Raw genomic sequence first — 25,404 nt, 5'->3', positions numbered from 1 at the left:
CGTCTGGGAAATTGCGTTACTCTCCACCAAGGGTCTGAGAGTAGCGCAATTTCAATTCTCTGTGTCCTGTACATGTGGCAGAATTGACAATAAAGCTGACTTTGACTTGACGTTAAATGAAATGTACTTCCTCCTCACAGCCTTACATTTGCCTCACATAAAATGTGACTAAGGTCCTGCAAATGATTGGAATTGAACCCCTGCATTTAGCTCTCACCAGCAAAAGGAAACTTTGTTTGTTTGGGTGTGCAGTTAATTTTTAATCAGTTAGTCAATTCAGTGGTATTAAAGCTCATCTGTGATTCATATCCTCAACTGACTCATTTTGCAATCCTCCGTCTGTTTCCCTCCCCTCCCCAGGTGATTCCTGAACCCTTGTGAGTCCATCTCTCTTCCTCGACTCTGTCTTTACTTGTGCCCAGGACAGCACGGATATAGCAGAGGGCCGCTGTGTTGACGGACTTGGTGACATCAGGAACTCCTGCCTTGGTTCCCTCCATTGTGTCTGATGGATCTCAGGCTTGCCTCATTGACGCTCGGTACACTACTGATTCTTGTGACCTCTGGGCCACGGCCATCCATTGGACAGAAGGTTTACACTAACACATGGGCCGTCCACATCACCGGGGGAGAGCAGGAAGCTAGCCGGATCGCTGAAAAGCATGGCTTTGTAAACCAAGGGAAGGTGAGTGATCTGTTCAGACGAGTAATTCCTGTATGTTTGGAAAGCTCGCTGTGGTTGTGCATCCGTGTTTCATTCAAAATGAAAGTTGTTGGCTTAATGAGATGCCTGTTGTCAAAGACTGTTCAAAGAATAATAGTGGGTCATGTTTCGCCTCAAAAAATGAAAGTGAAAGAAAAATTCCCGAAAGAAAATAGTTTGAAGGCTATTAAAGGGTTAGTTCACCTGAAATTGAAATTCTGTCATTAATTATTCACCCTCATGTTGTTCCAAATCCGTAAGACCTTTGTTTGTCTTTGGAACACAAATTAAGGAAATCCCAGAGCTCTCTGACCCTGCATAGACGCCAATGCAACTAAATTGTTCCCAGGTCCAGAAATGTAGCAAGGACATCGATGAAATAGTCCGTGTGACATCAGTGGTTTTCATTTTTCATTTCAGTTGCATTGCTGTTTATGCCAGAGAGCTCTTGGATTGCCTCCAAAATAGTTTAATTTGTGTTCCCAAGACTAACGAAGGTCTTACAGGTTTGGAACATCATGAGGGTAAGGAATTAATGACAGAATTTTCATTTTTGGGTGAACTATCCCTTTAGGGTTTATTTGCACTGTGACATTATTTTTTTTAATTTTAACTTTTTTATAAATAGCAGCAAAAAGTAGATTCAACACAAACAACGTAAATACTTTATAAATGTAATTTACAATTTAAATGTCAGTTATGGCCAAGCATTGTGTGACCCAAAATAATTTTTTGTTTTATAGTGGGGGAAAAAAGGATTTTTTTTTTTCTCATAATAGGAATTTGGGTGGAATATGTGCAATCACTCAATCAATCAATTTTCTGGAAAATATATTTAATAAAATGATTTATTATTATTAAAAAATAAATGTTTTTTTCTTTTCTTTTAATTTTGGGGACAAACATGACCTGGGCATTTTTTTTTTTTTTTCATCATAAGATCCATCACCTTAGGCTGAATTCAGGGTTGTCAGTCATGGTTTAGTGTGTTAAGTACAGGGTACGTTCACTGTTTGCTTCTTTGGTTTTGGTGACTTTACGAAGCTGTTGTCAGTTAAAGGAGAAGTTCTTTTTTCTTTTTTCAGTCTTTCTTTTTTCAGTCGAAAAGAAAATACAGTGGACTTCAATGGTGGCCAAGGGGTTAAAGGTCCAAATTGTAGTTTCAATGCTGCTTCAAAGGGTTCTACATGATCCTAGCCAAGGAATAAGGGTCTTATCTAGCGAAACGATGGGCCATTTTTTTTAAGAAAAATACAAATTTCTGTGCTTTTTAACCACAAATGCACATTTTGCACTAGCTTGACCTCACGCATTACGTGATTACGCACATGTGATGTTGGCAAAAGTACCGACCCAGTGTTTACAAAGCAAACGCCCTTTACAAAAAAGGTAAAACAACGATATTGGATGATTTTTAAGTTGCAGGAAAAAATGAGATGCAGTTTTTCACTCTTCCCTACCTTTTAAATCGGAGTATTTGTGGCTAAAAACTTTATAAATGTTTATTTTTTTAAGAAAATAACCGATCGCTTAGCTAGATAAGACCCATATTCCTCGACTGGGATTGTGTAGAGCCCTTTGAAGCTTAATTGAAACCGCAATTTGGACCTTCACCCTATTGGCCACCATTGCAGTCCACTATTATGGAGAAAAATCCTGGAATGTTTTCCTCAAAAAACTTAATTTCTTTGTGACTGAAGAATAAAGGCACAAACAACTTGGATGACATGGAGGTGAATAAATTATCAGGAAAATAAGTAAGAATTGACAGATTAAATTGAACTCTCAAAAGAAAATAGAATTGACATTGGTTATTCAATTATAACGTGTAGCTGTTGCATAAACATGACAATTTGTTAGTACTGTTAACAAATATGGTTGTGAGTCAGTATCATGTGACTTTGAAGTGAACTTTTAAAGCAAAAATCTCAAAATGCATCGCTGCACGGTGAGATTCTAATTATTAAATATGCATATTTGTCCTTTTCTTTCTCTCATTACCCCATTCTAAGGAAATTCATGCATTTTGAACATTTCCTGCAAGTTACATCTGAATGCTCTGTCTCTCTCTGATGGAATGCATAAAACATCTTCCTCTTTCTCTGGTTGTCATTTGATATTTTCAGCTTGTAACAGGCCCTTGACTGTAAGCTTGAGCGGAATGAGCCGCGACCTCACTTCCTGACCAATATACGCTGTTTTAACACATGCGAAGCCTGGATTTGTTCCGATCAGACCGTTTTGTAACATCCTACTTTTGAACGGCACTAATTAGATTTTTCAATTCCCTTATGTAATTGAAAGCACATTATATGAGTCGATCACCAATTCATTAGGTTAGATGATTAATTTAGATGTATATTACAGCTCATCCTTCCAGTAATGGCTTCACTTTAAAAGACAAACAGCCCAGTGTCCAGATGGCACAGTAAAGCCAGGTGATAAATGGATCCCTGCACACTTTGTAGGGAGCACTGAATATGCTGCGGTTAGTAATTGCTGAAAATGAATGCCTCGGGGGTCTGCGCTGGCATTCAGTCCTGTATCTCTTGAGAGATGAACTAATAACGCTGCCATTTTTAGTGTTGCGAGGCACGATTTTTTAAAATGCAGCTTCTGTGCTCAGGTTCATGGCTTATTCATGAAGACTTGCATCACTGACTGATGGTTTCACAGCTGACCAAAGTTCATTACGACAGATATGTTTCTGCTTTTATCATTGGTGAAACTAGCATCAGTTTTGTGGGACCAGCCAAATGACAAGTGGTACATTATTACTGTGTGTCCATAAATGGGTTAAAAATTCCATAAATATCATAGCATAACTGCTGTTTCTGGTGGGAGTTAATTAATGGTCTTCATAAATTATTGGCACTTTACCAGAACCCTTTAATTCATGTTAAAGAACTAAACGTGTAATTTCGATTTGCATTATAATTCAATTCGGCAGATTGATGCTGTGAGCTTTCTTTGAAACTGTTGCTCAAGTAGGGGAAGAAACTTGAAGCCACAAGATGCATTTGGGAGTGTTTTGTTGGACTGTCGAGCTGCTATGGATCGCTGTAAATCACCTGTGATCTTTTGTAAAAAGATTGAAGCGTGGTTTTTCTCGCTGCGGCTCCGGCGCACAGAAATCGCACCTGGCCGAGCCCCAGACCCACATTGTGTGATGAGACATGCTGACAGCGCTGTTGGCCGAGTTTGAAAAGCGTATCGTTTGGTTACACCAGTGCCGCGGGCTTAACGTTTTTAACATGTCTCATTTGTGTTCCAAGTGGAGGATTTCTTCTGCAGACTGAGGAAAGCTTCTGATTTATCCAAACAGTGCCTGCTCTTTTTCTTGAGCAGCTGAAGATGCTTTTGTGTAGTTTTTTCCTTCACTCTCGTGTTTTTCTTAGGTGATGTAATGAGAGGCATGAATAAGTCGTTGATGTGCTCTCGAGCGTGGCAACTTTTAAGTCATAGGTGAAGCAAGTTCAAAAGTTTTTAAAATATATTTCTTATTGTTTAAATATTACCCTTAAGAGTTTGTCACTGGGTTTATATGGGCCATTCTATAGAATTGGTCCAAACTGCTGTCCCACAATCAAAAAACACATTTGAAAAGCATTTAAGTATTCAAATTTTAGATGTTTACTAAGATCCTTCTATTATGTATTGAAACTAACTCACAATAATACTTTAAATATCAATAAGCTTAATATATAAAACAATAATTTATTGGCTGTCCTGAACCCTAATCCTTAAATATTAATTTATGAAAATGATATTACATTTTTTTTGTTGCAGTTATTCCATTGTTGTTTTTTAAAAACAACTTTTTGATTAGGTTTTTAAGTGAAGTTCACAAAAAAAATTAAATTTCTTTGTAAAATATGAAAGTTTGTAATGCCAGGGCTCTACAGTGCGACCATTTCACTCACATTTGCGACTGAAAATTACTACATTCGACTGTGAAAAAATATTTAGGAGTACCATGTGCGACTGACCCGAGCAGCATATTTGTGTTTGCGCTGAGGTGAGCTTCAAAGGTTTCTACATGTTTATGTAATGTATCACAGGCATATCTCACGAATCCTTTCATAAACAAAGTGTAGACAGAGTGTAAATAAGAGATTGTGCAGTATAGAGAGCGTTGCAGATTATAATAGAGTTTTGTGATATCACAAATTAAGATGACTGATAGCTTTTAAAATTTGTTAAGGGAGTTTGTAAAAGAGATATTGATTTAATAAAGCAGTTTAATAAACAAGAAGGTATTATTAAGTGACTTACATTGTCTGACTATAACACTATTGCCTTATTTTGCTCTATTTCGTGGTCAAAAGTAGTCTGAAACAAGTCACAACTGAGTCGCTGCACATCTCCATTCAAACATAGCGGTGTTTCGTTTATGAATGAATGTGCATTTTTAAATGAATCTAGTGAAATGGTTCAATTTCCCATTCATAAAGACAGTCACTTGCTTTGTTCTGAATGAACCAGCCATTCGAAGAATCAAATTAATGAAATGATTCAGTAGTTAAATCAGTGTCTTGCCGCCACCTGCTGGCAGACCTTTTCAGTTATTTAAATCTTTAATATTTCTCTATTCAAAATGTTATATTTAAAAGCTTAATCTCAACATGAATTCATGAATTTGATTGCACTCATGCCGCCTCTGAGCCTCATTAAACGTATGAAAAGGTAAAAACAAAATTCCCCTGTAAATCCCTTTTTAGGAGTCAAATATCATCTCGTAATGGAAAGGCAATTTTTTTTAATCCGAAGTGCTCCTAACAAAAAAAGTAAGCGTAGAGCCCTGCATGCATTTTCATGTCCCTACTAAAACAACTGATTTTAACTACACCCCTACATTTTGATCAGGAAATATGTGTGTCTCTCTCTCATAGCTACATGGTGAGTACATGGGCCCCTTCATTTTGAGGTAAATGTGTTCAAAAGTATGAAAAATTTGTGTGTAACTTTAAAGAATGTCACTACTGAACATAATTTTTCTATTATTAAGCACACTTATTTGCAAGTTTTTCCTTAACATTTAGTTTATATATGTGTACAACTGTTCAGAACTGTGCTTAGATAACCGTGTGCTGATTAGCATCTTTGAGCTAGGTTCAATAGTATCTAAAATTGTCACTACCGAAACATCATGACCGAAACATCTAGTGAAGTTTCGGTAGTGACAATTTTAGATATTGTACCTTGGATATTATGCAATTTGCATACATACAAAATGTGTGAAAAATGACGTTTCCAACTCTTTAAACCAATTCTGTATGTTTTAAGCACTGTGTTATTTCTGTTGTTTTTAGTGGTTCCTGCGGCAAACCTCTATAAGAAAGCTTTAAACATTTAAAACAATAAAACAAGAATTCAAAAGACTTGCACTGAAGAGATCAGAATGTCATAGTATTTTTTTTAAGTTAAAGGATTTGCCTAAAAATGCCCTCCAATCTCATTAGACTACATCGATGACTTGATGTGTATGTTAAACTGAATCCGTAAGCTTCACAGCTTCACTGATAATTAAGTAATGTTATTAAAAAACATTTAAAGTTGTTCTGTTAAGGCCAAGGGAATGAAGTGAATTAATAAATCAGGTGACATGGTGATGTTATTGAGGTGTGCATTATTAGATTTATGAAGATAGGCTGTGAGTACAGTGAAGTCTGCAAAGAAAATATGGGTTAGAGGTGGATGCCTTCAAGTCCTGGACACCATCCAGATACCTCATCTCATTATTTTCCTGCTTGCTTGGTCAGGATTCAGTTTGTTACCTCCCTCTGGGTTTGGAGTTTAGGCAGCCGTTGTGACTCGATGGTTTTACGGTGAAGTCTTTAGGACTGCATGAGACTGTATAAGACAGAGCCATCTGTTTTATTGTAGTTATCTTTGCTTTCATTCCCTTACGATCATAATTTACAGACGCTCTAGGGCCACGTCATGGTGGAAAGGTTGTTTGTTGTTTTTTTGCTTTGTACACTTAATGCATTATATTGTACATGGCGTCTATCCCACACCGGCCAATTATGAATCCCACCCAAAAGTCCTTGTTTCATTTATTTGATTATTATTTTGATGGAAAACAAGAGCTTGGATTACCAGAAATGAAACCGTTTGAAGCATTTCACAGCTGTGAAACCAGACGGTTACTTGCAGGTGTTTGCGCTGAAGTCGAGGGAAAGCAAGATCCTGGGCTGCAGCTGACGCTTTATGGCACGTAATTGTGCCAGGACTACACAGCAGAATACATTCGCTCCAAGGCACGAGTTGAATTATAGGGGTTTGCGTGATATCATAATGAGCCACCAGAGTTGACTGAAGCAAAGTGCAGAGGAGTTCAGAAATGCAGTTTAAAAATACTGGTAGTGGCTTTAAGATGATGTCTGATTAAAGAAAGAATGTATGGTATGAAATGCACAGTCAGAAAAGTTTTCATTTGTGAGTTTATGAGATCCGTGCAGTTCCCTACTAACCTACATCCAGCTATGCTTATAAATTAAAGTTCAAAGCCACATTCACTAATTCATATGGTTCTGCTGTTTGCTTTTTTCTTCTCCGTGTTGTGCTTTTTTTATTTTCATTTTTTTTCCATGACTAAGAGACTCGTTTAGCAGTTGCTGTTACTGAGGCCGTGTTGCTTTTCCAGAAGTGGACAGTTGATAATTCTAATGTTTTATTCGCACAGAAGCTTCCTGCTTTTTAGTCAAGCTCATGAGAGAGCTTTTGAGTTTCATCATTTGTTTCCTGTGGAGCAAACGGCAGAAAGGCTACAAGCTTCTTTCTTGACTCAGGCGTTCTGCTGTGAGATTTTAACTTTTGATGAGATTGAACTCTGTTCAGTTGGAATTATCAAAGCTTTACAAGGAGGATTTTCAATGAGAATTACTGTGTGTAGGAGTTTTGCAGTTTTAATATTGGTTCAGCATATTAACATGCTTGCATCAGCATCTCAAATTTAAACTTATGCCTCATTCACACATGAATTTATCAGTGTTGTTGGGTTGAGGTGGTCGCTACTGTTGCTGGATGCCCCAGCATTAATGCTGGGCTTGGTTTGTGGTCATAGCTTTTAAAAATCTGATTACAAATTGGATGTATTACTGTTCTTTTTTGACAGAGAATACAGTTTTAGCTAAAAATAGACAGTAGGGATGCATGATATTGGATTTTTGCCAATATATGCTGATTTTTTTCAGTTTTCAACTGATTTTGGATATATAGTTCAAAGGATATAGAAGTCAAAGGTTTACATACACCTTGCAGAATCTGTAAAATGTTAATTATTTTACTAAAATAAGAGGGATCATACAAAATGCATGTCAAATATTTATTTAGTACTGACCTGAATAAGATTTTTCACATAAAAGATATTTACATAAGAGAAAATAATAGTTGAATATAAAAAATGGCCCTGTTCAAAAGTTTACCTGAAGTCTTGTTACCTGAATGATCCACAACTGTATTTTTTTGTTTAGTGAAAGTTGTTCATGAGTCCCTTGTTTGTCCTGAACAGTTAAACTGCCTGCTATTCTTCTAAAAAATCCTTCAAGTCCCACAAATTCTTTGGTTTTTCAGCATTTTTGTGTATTTCAACCCTTTCCAACCATGACTGTATGATTTCGAGATCAATCTTTTCACACTGAGGACAACTGAGGGACTCATATGCAACTATTACAGAAGGTTCAAACACTTACTGATGCTTAAAAAGAAAGCACAATGCATTAAGAGCCGGGGGTGAAAACTTTTGAGCAGAATGAAGATATGTACATTTTTCTTACTTTTTTCATCTACAGAAGATACTTACATGTTTCCCAGAACACAAAATAAGTAAAATTTACCCTGAGCTCTAATTTCAAAAAGTTTTCACCCCCGGCTTTTAATGCATCATGTTTCCTTCTAAAGCATCAGTGAGCGTTTAAATGATAATGTACGATAATATTGTGCATCTCTAATAGACAGGAAAATGTTTAAGTAAAAATAATTTCAGTAATGCAAAATGCATAACTTTGTGAACAAGATGAACTATTATCAGTGAATGAAATGCCCTCAATTTCACTTTTTCTTTTCATTCACTTTCACTTATTCTTTTGTTTTTAATAATTGTGCATCAGTGTCATTGATCCAATTGGTAGACACCCTGCTCATTTGCATAAGGTTAAACTTTGCATAGTTACTTCAGTGCATTATTTTCCTACACTACACTGTGACTTACCAGGCATGACGTGATAAAGTTACAAGGGATGAAGATTTTGTCAGTGTTTGTACTTTGAGTAACAAGCAATAGGACTCATTGCTTGAAAAGCACACTCCATCAACTGTTTATTAAGCATCAAATATGTTCATATTGGCTGCTGTTGTATTAAGTCACACAGTGTTTTCACTTTCAGTTTGAAATATTAGCTGTTGCCAAATTGTCTGATTTAGTCCTTGTAAAATCTTACTGTTTGCTTTAACCTAGTTTCTGTACCTACAACACAAGATGCATGTTATATTGGATCTGGATGCAAAGGTTATTTTACCCCATCTCTCTGTTTACCTTCCTTGAAGCAATACCTCTTTATGAGAAGAGGATTGCGGAAGATCAAAAACAAAGCTCGTCTGCGTCGTCAAACAACCATAATACTGTTTTGCGAAAGAATGTTTACGTGCCTTCTCAATGATTTATGGCTTTTGATGGGTTCCCATGACTCTCTTTGAAACTGTGGGGATTGTGAGTCGGAAAACAGTGCCACATTCATGGGAACCGCAAACATGTATCAAACTCGCCTTTTTTTTTTTCCCAGTAGCTGTCACGTTGTGTGTCTGTGGTTCATGCATCTAGTTTAACCCTTTTTAGCTCGCTCGAATTCCATTCGCTCCCTCAAAAATGTTGCAGTGAAAGATAATATGAAAGCTTAAGGCTAAAAATGACCCAGAAGGAAAGAGGAAGGAAAAAAAAAAAAGCATGTAATTGGCCCCCGGAGAGTTTCAGCTGTTGAGTGGAAATGGCTCATCGTAGTATATGATAGTCCAGTCTGACCCTCTTCATTGAGTTGCTCAGGTACTTCCTTTCCTATTCTCCATTCGATCTAAACCGTTTATAAAGTGAAATGTTTTATTCATAGAAACTAGGCTGCTTTTTGTTTTAAAAAAATGCATTTTCTCAAATCCATTATCTGTTTCATCACATTGGTTCAAAGAGGTGTTCCTACAAGATAAATATTGCTTCACAGTTCACTGTTTTGTAACTCTGCGTGTTGGTGCAAGCGTGTTGTTCATCAGTTTTTAACTGTCAACTTGTCTTCTCCGCAAAGCACGGCACAAAAAATGAACTCAATGCTTTGAGTTAAATCTTTGTTTTTCAAGTATAGTGCAGTGTATTGTACCGTTCCATTGATTCAGGAGACTTAATCAGCTTCATTGTCTTTATTCCTGCTTGCCCTATGATTCCCCACTGCTCCTTGTAGACAATTACAGCGCAGTTGGATATTTCTAGTGAAAGCTAATGAGCTTTGAACACGGACTTGTCTTTTGTGATCTAGGGAAAGTACGATTTGAGAGTGAAGATACTGTAAAAAGCATCAGGGAGGGCAGTCGTCCAACTGCAAGCTTCATTCGTACTTGTGTCTTAGATCTTAAACTCCTTGGGTCGATAGACATTGACATATCGATCTACATGCATGTGACTAGTTGTATTCATTTGTTGTGCTTGTAGACAACAAGCAAACTCTCTTTCTCTGCTGCTTTACTCCTTATTTAGAATTAGGATTATTGTTTTATTTGTTTTGAAAACCGAAAATTGCATGTTCTTGAATGATTACCCATTGTTAATGTGGTTTAATAAAGTTTAATTGCATAAATAAGCTTACATTTCATTGAAAGCTTACAGTGATTTAATAATTTTGTCTGGTGGGTGGTAAAACATCCTTAGAAAACAATGAAAGAAGCATTATAGAGATTTGAGGCTTGGCTTTTATGACTTCCCTAGAGAAAAATAAATACTAAAATGTATTTAAAGGTTTAGTTCACACAAAAATTAAAATTAGCCCATTATTTACAAACTATCAAGCCATCCTAGGTGTATTTGACTTCCTTCTTTCAGACGAATCCAATTAGAGTTGTTTAAAAATGTCCTGGCTCTTTCAAGCTTTATCATTGCAAAAGGTGGGTGTTTCTATTAATCAGTCCAAAACAAGTCCAATAAAGTGCATAACATCCATAATGAAAATATCCATATTTAAGACACATCTAGCTTACACTCACTGTTATACACAGAAGCAGCTCTGGGTGGATAATGTATGATGTTAAGCGAAATGTCAGTAATTATGTTAATAGACTTTGTATAAAATAAATGCATTTTTAATCTTTTACTTTTTTACTAGGGTAGTTATAGGGCCCTATGAAAGCAGTTTTAATTTTTCCCAAATTCGGTTGAACTTTTTTTCCCAAATTTAGTTTTTTTTTCTTTCTGTTTTAATATTTTTTTTTTTTCCGTTTACATTTTTGTAGACTGTTTTAATGGTGAAATTAAATTTTATTGGTCAAAAAGCTTGTCTAAATAATTAAAATCATGACAAATTACACAATTCAACAGCTATTTATTAAAAGTTGAAAGTTAAGTTTTTTTTTTCTTTCTTAAATATATTTTGACCCAATTCTTTGTTTTCCATTAATTTTCTGTTTCCATTTTAATGGTTTCATTAAATTTTAATAATCAAAGGTGTCTTTAAACAATTGATTTTTTTTATAAAAAGCTAATTTATTATTGTGTATTTGCATTTTTCTGGTAAACAAATTCTGGTAAATCATTTTTCTGTTAAATATTTCTTAAAGTAATATTTAATAATTGTATTACTAGTGGTAGTACTACTATTGACTTCCTTGTTTCAGATGAATCCAATCGGAGTTGTATAAAAATGTCCTGGCTCTTTCAAACTTTATCATGGCAATAGGTAGGTGTTTTTCTTTTTCAGTCCAAAACAAGTCAAATAAAGTGCATCCATAATGAAAATATAAAAATTTTAATAATCAAGAGTATTTAAACAATAGATTTTTTATAAAAAAAAAGCTAATTTATTATTAGTTTATTTCTGTTTGTTTTTTCAGAAATGCTGTCATGTATTTACATTTTTCTGGTAAACAAATTCTGTTAAATAATTTTTCTAGTAAATATTCCTTAAAAGTAATGTTTTAATAACTTTATTACTAGTGGTAGTACTATCATTACATTAGTTAATACATGCCTGTCACAGTTTCTTCAAGTTAAACCAAACTTTTATTTTGACTGGTTCCTGTGAATTCATATTTAAGTAGTATTTTGCATCTTAATATTGACAGACACTAGTCCATATTGCATTTTGATTTAAATGTACTGACCTACGTTTGATTTATTAATACAAAATTGGGCAAATTCCCAATGGATTCCGCTATTCTGTTTGCGTTTTCCACATTCCAGAAATCCTAGGGCCTTATAGTTAGCAAGTACCTAGAAGTGCTGTAGTCCCCATTCAGAACTACTGTCTGAAAGCTGTCTGGTGTGTCAACTTGAACCCTTCTCGGCCATTGAGATGTAGATGTGTCCTGGCTTTGATCATATGCTATTATTGTAAGCAAGCAATCGTGGGCCATTGCCCGTCCTGACATCAGCTGCTTCAATCATATAGCAGTGTGGAAAGCAGTCCACTTTGAAGTGCTCCTAGTGCTACCTGCGCAGTTCAAGCTGAAGCAGCCGTAAAAGCCGCAATGCTCTTTGTAATAAAGATCCCACCTCTTAAAGTCTGGAGTTGGTGTTTGTTTGAAAGCCAGTTACATTTCCAGACAGTCTAAAAAGCTAGTTTGTTTCATAATGCAGTGACGTAATTCAAAAAGTCGTTGAATTTATGTTCTCCAACTGCCTCGGGCTTTCTTACATCTGTTGACATCTTTTCACACATGTAAGCCCAAGTCTCCCGCCAGACTGTTAAAGACCCACAAGAAGTCATCTGCCGTGTGTCTGCTGCAGCTGTAATTAATACAGTTCCCCCGAACTAACGAAAGACTAGAGGGGAATTTTGGTATTTTGTATGTTAGTTGTTGTTTTTTCCTTATTGAAGAATGTTTTTATTTTAATTTGTGGACATTTTTTCTATTGAAATAAGTTTGACCAAGACTTTTCTTTTTTTTTTTTTAATAATCATAACTTTTCAAAATACACTACCATTGAGAAGTTTGAGGTCAGTGATTTTATGTATTTTATTGAAAAGCATATTTATTTATTTATTTATTCAGCAGTGATTCATGAAATTATTCAAAAGTTATGGTAAAGACTTCGACTTTGTAAAAAGGTTTGTGCTTCAAACATTTATAATAAAAAGAGAGCAGCATGTGTGACCCTGGACCACAAAACCAGTCTTAAGTAGCACAGGTATATTTGTAGCAATAGCCATAAATGCATTGTATGGCTCAAATTGATCGATTTTTCTTTTATGCAAAAATTATTAGGATATAAAGTAAAGATCATGTTCCATTGGGATAATTTGTAAATTTTATACCGTAAATATATCAAAACTGAATTTTTGATAAGTAGTATGCATTGCTAAGAGCTTCTTTTGGACAACTTTAAAGGCAATTTTCTACAGTATTTTTTTTTTTTTGCACCTTCAGATTCCAGATTTTCAAATAGTTGTATCTTGACCAAATATCGTCTTATCCTAACTAACCATACATCAATGGAAAGCTTATTTATTCGGCTTTCAGATTCAATTAAAAAAACCTTATGACTGGTTTTGTGGTCCAAGGTCCCATATTAGAAGATTTCTGAATGAAGGATTATTTTAAAGTTTAGTAATTTTCCACAATTTTACTGTTTTTATTGTATTTTTGATCACATAAATGCAGCTTTGTGAGCTTAGGAGACTTCTGTCAAAAACATAAACCAACATTTTGAGCTTTAGTTTATTTTTTTTAAATAAAAATACTATTATTTGCATAACATTTCCTCCTTTTTTTTTGTTTTTTACATATAGGTTACATTTTTTTCCCCCAATATTTAATGTGAACTTAGATCAGTGCAGGCTGTGAGAGAAATCATTTAAGTTTGATTTTTTTTTTAAACACCGCCCCTTTAATCTGATTTCTATGAAAGCCAGTTTCTGCCACTGAATAATTATTATTTTTTTTAATTATTGTGACTTATCTCACAATTCTGACAGAATTTCTCAGAATTGCGTGATATAAACTCACAATTGCGAGTTATAAAGTCAGAATTGCAAGATATAAAGTCTCAATTGTGAGGAAAAAAAGTCAGAATTGCGAGAAATTCGCAATTACCTTTTTAATTTTTTTTTTTTTTGATTCAGTGTTGGAAACGGGCCTCCATAGGTTTCAGTATGTAACGGATGATTGGATTCGTTCAAATGTTTCCACACACCAGATTTATGCTGTTAAACTTGTCAAACATTACAAAGTTTATTTATACAAATGCAAGACTTCCTTGTCAAAAATGTAATGAGCGCACTAGTTGAAACCTAAGCCGTTGTTTTGAGCTTGAGTTTGAGTATTGAGTTGTTCTCACCCAGTTGGAAACCAAAGAAAAAAGGATCAAATTTAGTGGTTAAGTGGAAAATAAAGTTCAGATTTGTCCAGTATGTCAATCCCGAACAGTGATAGCCCTGAGAATCTTGGATACGCCTCAGACTTGCAAAACAAGCTCAAACTTGAGGTTGCAGATGACAGCAGGGTAATGACACAGCCGTCTGGGGTTTGGTCTGGACTTTAACCACACCTCGACACCTCCACACAAAACATCATCTTCAGTTTCAGAGAAATCACAGCCCTGTTATAATAAACCTTTGTTGCGAGTCCGCAACCAGTGCAAACACCCTCACGACAGCGACGCTAGCAGAATTTCATTGTCCTTTTGCTGGGTTGCAGTTTCAGCAGCTGTCCGGATTTCCCAGAAAAACCTAAGTTGAGCAGAGTGAAAGATAGACTCGTGAAACAGAGTCTGTAACCAAAGCCAGATGTGTTTAAGGTGTGAGCTTAATGTCCTTTTCGTCAAGCACCGTCACCCTGCCGCCCACTCCGGCTCCGTTTCTCCACAAACCATTTAATTAAGCCATGGCATAGTTCGACATGGTCGGATGGAGTGAGATTTCATTAGATTGTCTGCATTTTTCCTCTTTTTCACCAAGGCCTTGGTTCAATTTGTCAAGGCCAAGCTCGTGTGCACGCCATGCCCCTTGGCCTGTCACTGAGATAAATCGTCTGCGAATGGAAAGGAATTGCTTAAAATGAAAGAGTCCTTGGGCGAGACTCAAAAAAACAATGTCTTGACATTGTGCTGAGCTAGTCCACTGGTGAAGTGCTCTGTCAATGTATAGGATAATCATTCATTTTTAAATATCAATTATTGCCTTTAGACTTGCGCAATAGTAGTGTTTGGGGAATAGATGTTTTCCTAGGAGAGGAGTAGTAAATGTATTCATGATCTTTTGAATTTCTGCTTAAACAACTCTGATTCACAGATTTGTGCTGACTAGGGATGTCACAGGCAAAAAGTGTTTTTAAAATATATTTAAACTTCTTATTCTATCATAAAAGGTCTTTAAAGTTGTGTTTTGAGTCTTAATGCTTTGGCACAGTATCTGTCAAACAAACTAAAACCGAAAGCACAATATGGCTTAATCCCTTCAAGTGTTTTTGCAGTGCATTTCAAAGTGAAGCATGCACTTCATTCAGGCGATCAGCTTGTGATCCGGTGTTTTCCGCGTGTCAGAATGGCTCAGTTCACAGTGAATGAATGCAGCGAACTCATTTATTGCATGTGCTGAGAGTTTCATGCGCATTTGGGAACGCAATGGCCACCAGTTATGCTTTATTTTCGCAGCAGATGATTACAGCATTTCACTCACTTTGTAGCAAGACTCATTTTTGTAAGCCTGTTTCACTGAAGCTGGAGTTTTCTGTCAAAATAAAAGCTCTACTGCCGTTTCCACCAAAATAAATGCTTAAAAGTGCAGTGTGAATTGCGAACAGAGAGCTGTTTAAATGTAGCCTGGAAAAAATCCAGACCCTAATCTATTAAGATTAAGGGTCTGGCATCGAGCAATGAAAAGGACCTGGGGCACCAAGCATGCATTTGAATCTCTCACTGCACGCAATTGGACAACGCCACGACCAATCACAACAATACACGGAGTGAACTGATAGATTAAACTCTTGCCGTATCCAGTCGGCAAAACAGCAAAAACGTCCTTCTTGCAAAGGAATGATTCGAGCGTGGTTTTCTGTTCCTCTTTTATATGAAAAGCCAAGTCTAACTCGTTCATTGTAGCGGCCAAAGCCGTTTCAAACAACTGGTGTTCATCTGTAGTCATCTTTCAATGTTTACTAAGTGATTCCGGACGTCGTAGCGCTGTCGTCATGAGCTTAGCTTGCCTCTGGCCCACCTACATCAGATACACCGATTTGATTGGTTCCCAGAACTGCTTACGTAATGCAGTAACGTGCATCATTGCTCGATGCCAGAGTGTCTTGCAGAGACAATTCAAATTGTGCTCTTGCGAGACCTCTGGATTTCCAGGGTAGTTTAAATGGGTTACTGCAGTCCAAATTCAAAATATCTCTTTCAATTGTGGAAATTAGAAAATAAGTATTGTAATTTCCCCACTGTATTGTAAAGCAAAAATAATATGCCTATGAAATTTTCATTTTCAACTATATTTTCAACTATATTTGGCTATTACTGTCATAGGAACAACAATGATATAAAATTGCTATAAAAGAGGGTCCCCTTTAAAGTTCAGGTACAAGTCAGTTCACTGACTTTTTTTTCTGACTCAAGTTTTCTTAGTTAAGATCCTGTAATGTCACAGATTTATTCCCTACAGGAAGACTGTTTTAAAAAGTGGACAGCAGTTTAAGATGATGATTTTGGCTAAACCTAAGGCAGCACATGTGTATCCTTCATAGAGAAGACAGTACTAGAAAGTATTGCAACAAATGTAAGATATGTATGCATGCTAATGCACATATTTCTGAGAAGTCTACTCTAACAGACTATTTTATCCAATATTTGTGTGTACTTTGCATTTGTTTAGGGGTGGGAATGTTTCAGCAGCTCACAATAACATTCCGAGAATCACAATCTGATTCTAAATCAATAATTGTTTACATTTTATTATCATTTCCAACTTTAATTAGTGCGCATTACACAAATAAATTGCTTAAGCTGCTTTTACGTACTTTATGTAATTACAAATGAATTAAAACATTTGTGTATCAAATGTATAACCCATTCCAAACTGCATAAATGCTCCCTTCATAGAGCATTTGAAAGGGAAAGAACTGAAATAATACTGGCGGGTGAAACCGTATATTGTCAAGCAAAGTGCACATTTCTCACAGCGCATATTTTGTACAATGAAGCCTATGATTTTCATTCACATTTATACATTTAGCAGACGCTTTCAACCGAAACAACTTACACAAGAGGAACAAAAGCAATTTGTCAACGAGGGTGAGTTGCCCTTGTGTTTTGCTTCAACCATAAAACCTTATGCAAGTTTGTATACAGGACTTGTTTGAAGGTTTTATGTGTGTGTTTGTGTATATACGGCGGTGTATATGCAAAAAACTAAGCTTAGAGTTGTTGAAGAAAGAATTGCGATGTAAAAATGTCCTTCCACCTATAATTTTAATGCAAAATGCAGTGCATTTAAATTTACTTGTGGGGAAGCTATCTTACTTCCTTGCTATCGGCAACTAGGGTTTACATTGCAGTATTTCCTAACATTTGTCCTGTTATTTCCATTCGAAAGACATTCAGGTGCAAGCATCTGCAAGCCCAGGTGTCTGTTTGTGTACTTTTGTGGCTTTTAAGGGGTTATGATTTCGTAATTAAGTCTCTTGCAATAAAAGCAATTTAGCGTTGCTGAGGGCCATCTAGGTGGTAATCACACTGGGAGAATATCCAGTGGAATGTGAGATGCTCTGCATTTATAAAGAGATTAGATGTCGTAACTATTTTAATTGAAGCTTGCGTGATTTGAAGCGTGCAAAAGTGTTTGTGCATGGTCTGTTCTCCAAGTTACTCCCTTTAAACCTCGCTAATGCCGTAACATTTCATTTGAAGCCAAGCGCTTCAGATTTTGATGTTCGCATATGATAAATCGATCCTGTTTGGTTTCGGAACTGCAGTTTTGGTTTGCTGAAATTACAGCAAATGCCCATTTGCATTGCAAATTAGCTCACTGACATTGGGCATTGCTTGAAGACCTGTTCGTATGAGATTGTTTTTGAACAGAGGTCCCAGAAGAACAGGTGACCTCTGCGGAACGAACTCAATTAACAAGAATTTGCATTTACAAGCACACATAATGCGTACCCAAAATTCGTCATTACACAGTGCTTGGTTGTTTGGACTCTGTTCTGATTTGTATTCCTTCTGTTTTAAGGTCATATGCTAATTTGATATATTGGTTAACTAAAGGGGCAGGCTTTTTATGAATCACGACTGCGTTAATGTTTTATACTTTTAAGTTTAGAGTAATTAAGAACTCATTTTACAAGAACTGTTTATGTTTGTATTTGCATATTCCTTTGCCTTTTTTTTTTCTTTGAGTAACTCAATATCTCCAGTGTTGTTGTTTTGAAAAGCAAGAATTCGAAATGCCCTAACTGCTCTTTTAGCAATCTTTAAGTTCTTCCAGATGATTTTCATGTCCGCATGAATGGTAATGATGCTTAATAAATAGTCATGAGCTTTCTTATAAAATACTAAAGTTAACTTTATGAACTCATTGAGATTGCAGTATAAAAGCTGATGTTCAGTATAAGTGCACGAGTTTTTAAAGAAATTTCATCTTAATGGCCAATTGCTGGTGATGCATTTAAGACACAAGGTCAGCTTCTTAATTAAAACACTTACTTTACGCTTTAGATTTCATTTAGATAAAAAATGTGTAAGCCATTGGCAAGGCTTTAGGTAGATCTTGGAATTGATGCTGCTATAAATGACCACATCTGTTGATATGACCATGAGTTATTTAACAGTTATATCACTGATGTTAGATGAATTTTCAGCCTGGTCTTATTGTTTATAAGTAGGTATTAGTATGTAACATTTAGAAACACAAAACAGTTGAAATGTACACTTTGGATGCATTTTAACATTCAAAATGTAAAAATGTCTGCATATTTTTAGCTAAAAAACATAAAATATTAAAAAAATATTTTACGATATAAGATATATGTATCAATGCATTTTAATAATTTAAGATAAGTGATTTAGATTTTTAGACCTCTTAACCTACCTCCCCAAAAACCTAAACCTATTCATTTTATAGCGAATGTAAAAAGATATAAAACGTAATTTGCCAAAATATGCAGGGAAATTACCATTAACAATATAGCGTTACAAATATATTTTTTATAGTCGCTAATCCCACTCCTGCCTCTAAACCTAACCATTACTATTTCTATACAGTATAAAGGAAAGCATAACAGACAGATAAGTGCTATTGCAGTTATTTATTGCAAAAATATCAAAAACGGTACTAAAAGCAGTCCAAATGACAATGCATTGTAGCCGCGGCCCTCTCTGGTGGAATACAATAGTTTGAATGAGGTTTAGAGCAGAATTTAAGTTGTTAAATGCTTAAAATATTATCCAGATTATTATTCCGATCCACTCTGTGAAGGTGCGCATTTCTAATTCAAATACACCTCACCAGAAACACAGCATTCGATTTTCCTGCCGCAAAACCTGTCGTGAAGTTTTTTTTAAAAGCAGCAACTTTTGAATTATTAACGAGTGCATCATTGCGGGTTTTGATGCTTATGGTCGCTACTCAGGACAGAAATGAGGATCGCTGCATAAAGGCTTTGATTTGGTTCCTCACAGCCGTATGGATTCTAAAAATTTGGATTACAGTGCATAAATAAAATGTATGTCAAAGAAAACGCCTTTTGTGTCCCATGGCAAACAAAGTAGTGACTAAACGATTGCAGAAATGTTATTCATTTTAAGGGTTTAAAGTGTAGTCTTGTTTAACATAATGTACATTTGAAGTCAAAAGTTTACATACACCTTGCAGAATCTGCAAAATGGTAATTATTTTACCAAAATAAGAGGGATCATAGAAAATGCATGTTATTTTTTATTTAGTACTGACCTGAATAAGATATTTCACATAAAAGATGATTACAAATAGTCCACAAGAGAATAAAATAGCTGAATTTATAAAATTGCCTCTTTTTTAAAAGTTTACATACCATTGATTTTTAATACTGTGTTGTTTGTCTGAATGATCCAGCTTTTTTTTTTTGTTGGTTTAGTGATTCAGGAGTCCCTTGTTTGTCCCCTGAATAGTTAAACTGCCCACTGTTCTTCAGAAAATACTTCAGTTTTCCAGTATTTTTGTGTATTTGATCCCTTTCCAACAATGACTGTATGATTTTACGTTCTTTTCACACTGAGGCCAACTGAGGTACTCATATGTAACTATTACAGAAGGTTCAAATGCTCACTGATGCTTCAGAAGGAAACACAATGCATTAAGAGCCGGGTGTGAAGACTTTTGAACAGAATGAAGATATGTAAATTTTTCTTATTTTGTCTGAATATTGTTGTTTTTTTTTCATTTAGTACTGCCCTTCAGAATCTATAAAAGACATGTTTCCCAAAAGACAAAATAAGTTAAATTTACCCTGATCTTCAAATTTAAAAATTAAAAGTTAAAATAAAATCAATCTCAATATTCATAGGGATTCATTTGTAAGTCAGTAAAGTTGTTTATATGTAAGTCATTTACGTTTTAGGTGTCATCAATACATCAGTAATTGTAGGTTTTAGTGGCTGTAATTGAAAAAAATGTAAGTAAATGTACGTTTTGTAGAAAACCTACTTTCAGTTTGTTTTTCTTATTCTTCATCCCGCATGTGAAATCAGTGAATGCAGTTGCTTTTTTCTTCTGAGATTTATCCTTTTTAGCAGTTCCAGTTCAGTACTCTTAATTACCTTGAAATCAAGGCCACTCGTTAAACTGCTAAAGGTTGGCAGGTTTTTAATTTTGGTTGTAATAGTTTTGTAAGCACATGAAACAAATTGAAACAAATGTACTGTACTGCTGCACAGTTGTCTAGCATTGCCCACTCAGCGATGGTCTGGATTTTTGCCAGTGCACTTGAATTAATAGGCAATTTTTGTTTACATTAGCTGGGGAGTGACAATACTGAGTAAGGGCTGCAAAAACAAAATGTGTTTGGTCTGCTAAAATAATGATGTCTATAAAAACGCATTGTTTTTTTGAGAGTGGGGCTTAATTTGTTTTGTAGTGGAGAGCGGGTCTGAAATGCAAACACTCATCTGTTATTCTAATGGAGGGAGACTGACCAGAGGATGGGAGGAGGAGTTCCTGGGTGTTCACTGTCTTTGGATGCCTGCAGGAGATATGGAAGTAATGAATCCTATTAATAGTAATTGAATATTGACAGTCTGCAGTACTCTCGAATTAAGCGAGCCCAACGTTAAGGTGCCGGACCAGCGAAAAGCACTTATTTTGTTCTTTTTGAAGTTTACTAATGAATAGGATAGACAGTAATTGTATGAAGTAAAGGAAGTGGTTCGATATCAACAATAAGTTGTTCCTTCATCTTAATTCATTTGGGGATTTTCATTTCGCCATCCCTTTTGCTTTCAATATTGAGTCGTAATTCGCTGTATGGTCCAGCTAATTAAGAAAGAATTGTTTGTCCTGGTCAATTTTCTTTTTCATTTGAGATTATAATTGGCTTCTCAATACAAAATTCAATTTTTTCAAACCAGTCTACAAACGTAAAGTTAAACAACAGTGTTTTTGTGTTGTCAGGCAACATAAAATAAATGATCAAATATAATCAAGATAATGTTACTATTTTAATGATATTATTACCTATTTAGGATCATTATGTGTAGTAATTACTAGATTTTAAGCCAGTTTGTATTGCATATATTACATAGATAACATCAGCCATTTGATAACATTTAATGGAAACCTGAGTGTAGTTCTTTCTTCAGTTGGGGAGCATATTCCTAGAAGTTATCTATTAATGTCTACCCTTGTAATCTCTATCTATGTGTGTGTGTATATATATGTATGTCTGCTGTTTCTAACCCCATGTTGGGGAAAATGATTCCAGCAGCTTTGGCTTGGCTTGCCACTCCTCGGTTTTGGAGTTTTGAATTCCTTCTTGGAGATTTCTATTTGCGTCCGGATTGCTGATATTGTGCTTGGAACAAATTGCTACCCGCTGTTTGTTTTCGAAGACAAGGCTGGCTCTCCAGACGTATTAATCTTTCTCTACAGCAGGAATGATCAACAGAAACCATCGATTAACAGCACAGTATGGAGTCATGCAACACGGACCGGCCACCTGCAGGACATTTATCTACTTGTCACGGCAAAAACCTCTGATAACATGGTGACATTGCTTCTTGCTGGATTGCGAATCCTTGTCGCCGTATGGTGGATCTACCTGTTTTCTGCTTGTCAAATCAATCATCTTACCTTATGCTGCTGAAAATGGCTCTGAGGGAGTCAAAATGACCAAAATGCAAGTGCTCACCTTGTTATTTTTTTGTGTTTTGTGCAATATGCATCACTTTAGTATAAAATTTTGTACTTTTAATATTGTGTCTTGAGACCCTGTTCTGTTTCATCAGTTGTATCCCATAGCCATGTCCTACACAACAACTAACAATGTCCTACTAACAATCTCACTGTCCAAAAACATTTAACTGGTAATGTTTTGTTAAAGAAGTCTCTTCTGCTCACCAAGTCTACATTTATTTGATCCAAAATACAGTAAAAACAGTATTATTGTAAAATGTTTTTACTGTTTAAAATAACTGTTTTCTATTTAAATGTTTTAAAATGTAATTTATTCATGTGATTTAAAAGCTGAATTTTCAGCATCATTACTCCAGTCTTCGGTGTCACTTGATCCTTCAGTAATCATTTTATTATGCTGATTTGCAAGGATGCTTTAAATTGATCAAGTGATGAGAAAGATTTCTTGAAAATCTGAAAACCTGCAAAAATTCTGTTCAGATGTTTTCAGCATCATCATCATAATAATACATGTTTTTTGAGCAGCAAATCAGAATATTAGAATGATTTCTGAAGGATCATGTGACTGGAGTAATGATGCTAAAAATTCAGCTTTGAAAACACAGGAATAAATTACATTTTAAAATATGTTCAAATAGAAAACAGTTATTTTAAATAGTAAAAATATTTCAGAATTTTACTGTTGTACTTCGGATTAAATAAATGCAGACTTGGTGAGCAAAAAAACTTTTGACTGGTAGTGTATGTAAACGTCCCCAATCCTCTTCAAAAATGTTGAACACTGTTGGTCTCCCAACTCTGACACTGCCAAACCAGTTCATTTTTAATTGTGTAAAATATCCAGTTACGTAATTGTGTTTTCATAGTCAGTAATTTCTGTTTGAGAAGGATATTTAAGTCCACTCCTATTCAGGCCTATACAGAACTGCTTCTTATGTTTTTCTGTGTTAGTTCCTCAGGGACTTCAGTAACCTTCAAATAAGGTTAAAGCTTCAATACCATCTGAATAATAAGCCAGATTTCTCTTTTCCGCACTTAGCATTTTTGCTCATTTAGGAAAAAAAAGAAAAATGCATTCAAAATGCACTCATTCAAATTTTGACTGACTGACTTTTGTAGAACAGAAGAGGATATTTTGGAAAAATGTATCTGTGTTGTTTTTATTCATATACAGTACTGAAATTCAGTAGACCTCTTACGGACAAAAAGAATTGATATATTTTTGTTGATGTTCATGCAAGAATGAAATGACATGAGGGTGATTTAAACGATAACATTTTTTTATTGAGGGTGGACCATCCCTTTCAGAGTTTTAATTTGATTTATATGACTCTAACAAAAATCTAATTGACTGCCCGAGTCGAATCTCAAATGAAGATGCCCTTTCTTTCACTTCACTGTCTGGCTAGAGAAATATTCATTTAATTCATGTTCTTGGTAATCTGAAAGGATTGCGAACTATTTCAAATGTTCACCTCTGCCGCAGCTCAGCGCATCTGGGAGGAGATTTATTTTAAATTCAGTAAAATGTATTCGGCGCAGCGTATAGCTCAAGGGTAAGTCCGCCAGGGAACACTTGACCACAGGAAACTTGGGCAGGTTATAATTGGAGAGCCGCAGCAGGCCAGATTCACTCGCGTACACATCTTGTTGACTCGTCGGGATCACGGCCAGCCGTCTTCTTCTGAGTCCTCCGCAGCTTTGGTCCACGGCACCAAACCACGCGGCGTGCAATTACGGCTGTGTGGAAATAGCTGAGCTGTGTTTCGTCTGGGAGATTCTGCAACTAGTAGGCTTTTGTCTGCATTGTATTGAGCTGCACACTGTTTTGTTTGAGGAAACACTTGAATGTTTGTGAACCGTCGGATCCCAGTGTGAGATGCTTAATGGAGCTGGGTGGTGAACTGTTTAGCATGCTGTCTAATATTTAACAGGAGCGCATTTATCTCGCGCAACCCTGACGGTAGTGCTTAAAGCGGCTCGGTGAGCTGATGTTTATTTATTAGATCCCGCAACTTGATATTAGTTGCTCATACATGGATCATAATGGAGTCCATGTGACTCGTTTTTATGAACTTCAAAGAGCTCCCCGTGGCCTCTCATGCTGTCATCTCTCATCACCAGTCAGCAGAGCGGCCCTGTTGACCTGCGACCCCAGAACTGTCGCCATGGTGACCGTCTGACCTTCCCGAGCAGCTACAAAAGTTGGGAGTGGAAGTGGCCTCCAGGGAGGGAATGGAATGTTCCGTGTTCGAACTGAACAGAGCGGCACGGTGCTGCCTAATCACAGAACAGTACAGGATCATACATGCACCTGGGACGACTCAAGGCTGGGCTTATTTTTACTGCACGCAGATATTTTAGTAATGCTGATACGGTAGAAATCACTACGAACGCCTAATAGAAATGCTCAAATGAAGCTCTGAGCAATATGTTGCTATTTATAGGCTTGTATGATGATGGATGGTGCCGTTTGCTTTTAGTGTTTCCATTGTTTAGCCACATCTTTGTTACTCATCCATTTGCTGCTTTAATGACTCAAATAGTGCACTGAGTCTCTTATTCTCATCATGTTACATTAATTTGATCAAAAATACGTGAAAAAAGTAATATTATGAAATATTATTGCCATTTAAAATGATAGTTCTCTGTTTTAATATACTTCAAGAATTTTATTAGTTTATCCATTACTCCAGTCTTTAATGTCACCTATTTGGTCTGCCCCAATTGTAGGCTCTTTTAAAAGCCTTTTGAAAATTCACTTATTGCATATGTCTTCTTTAGGTGAAGAGGGATGAGCTCTTGTGCATCTGTTTTATTATGTGGATTTTATTGTGGTGTTGTTTTATTGTTTTATTTTAATTTTAGAATTGCTTGTACAGCACTTTGGTACAACTTCCTGTTGTTGGAATAGTGCTTTATAAATAAACTGAAACTGAAACTGATCCTTCGGAAATCATTCCAATATGCATGATTTTATTATCAGTGTTCTAAACGATTTGTTTTTTGGAACCTGTGATGCTTTTTTTTTTCAGGATTCTTTGATGTTAAAAAGAACAGCATTTATTCAAAATATAAACTGTTTCTAACATTATAAGTCTTTACTGTCACTTTTAATCAATTTATCAC

General features: G+C 35.8%; 1 protein-coding gene across 1 annotated transcript in view; it reads left to right on the top strand.

The window, feature by feature from the left end:
* The first annotated feature begins 391 nt into the window (after positions 1–391).
* The window catches only part of LOC141331671 (furin-like), an 87,009-nt gene continuing 61,996 nt past the window's right edge, over positions 392–25,404 (top strand). The window contains exon 1 of the mRNA XM_073836709.1: positions 392–685. Coding sequence (XP_073692810.1) covers positions 509–685 — 177 coding nt within the window. The 5' untranslated portion in view covers positions 392–508. The remainder of the gene's footprint in view (positions 686–25,404) is intronic.

Source organism: Garra rufa, chromosome 3, assembly GCF_049309525.1.
Source record: "Garra rufa chromosome 3, GarRuf1.0, whole genome shotgun sequence".
Classification (NCBI taxonomy): domain Eukaryota; kingdom Metazoa; phylum Chordata; class Actinopteri; order Cypriniformes; family Cyprinidae; genus Garra; species Garra rufa.
This window is presented reverse-complemented; position numbering and strand designations above follow the sequence as displayed.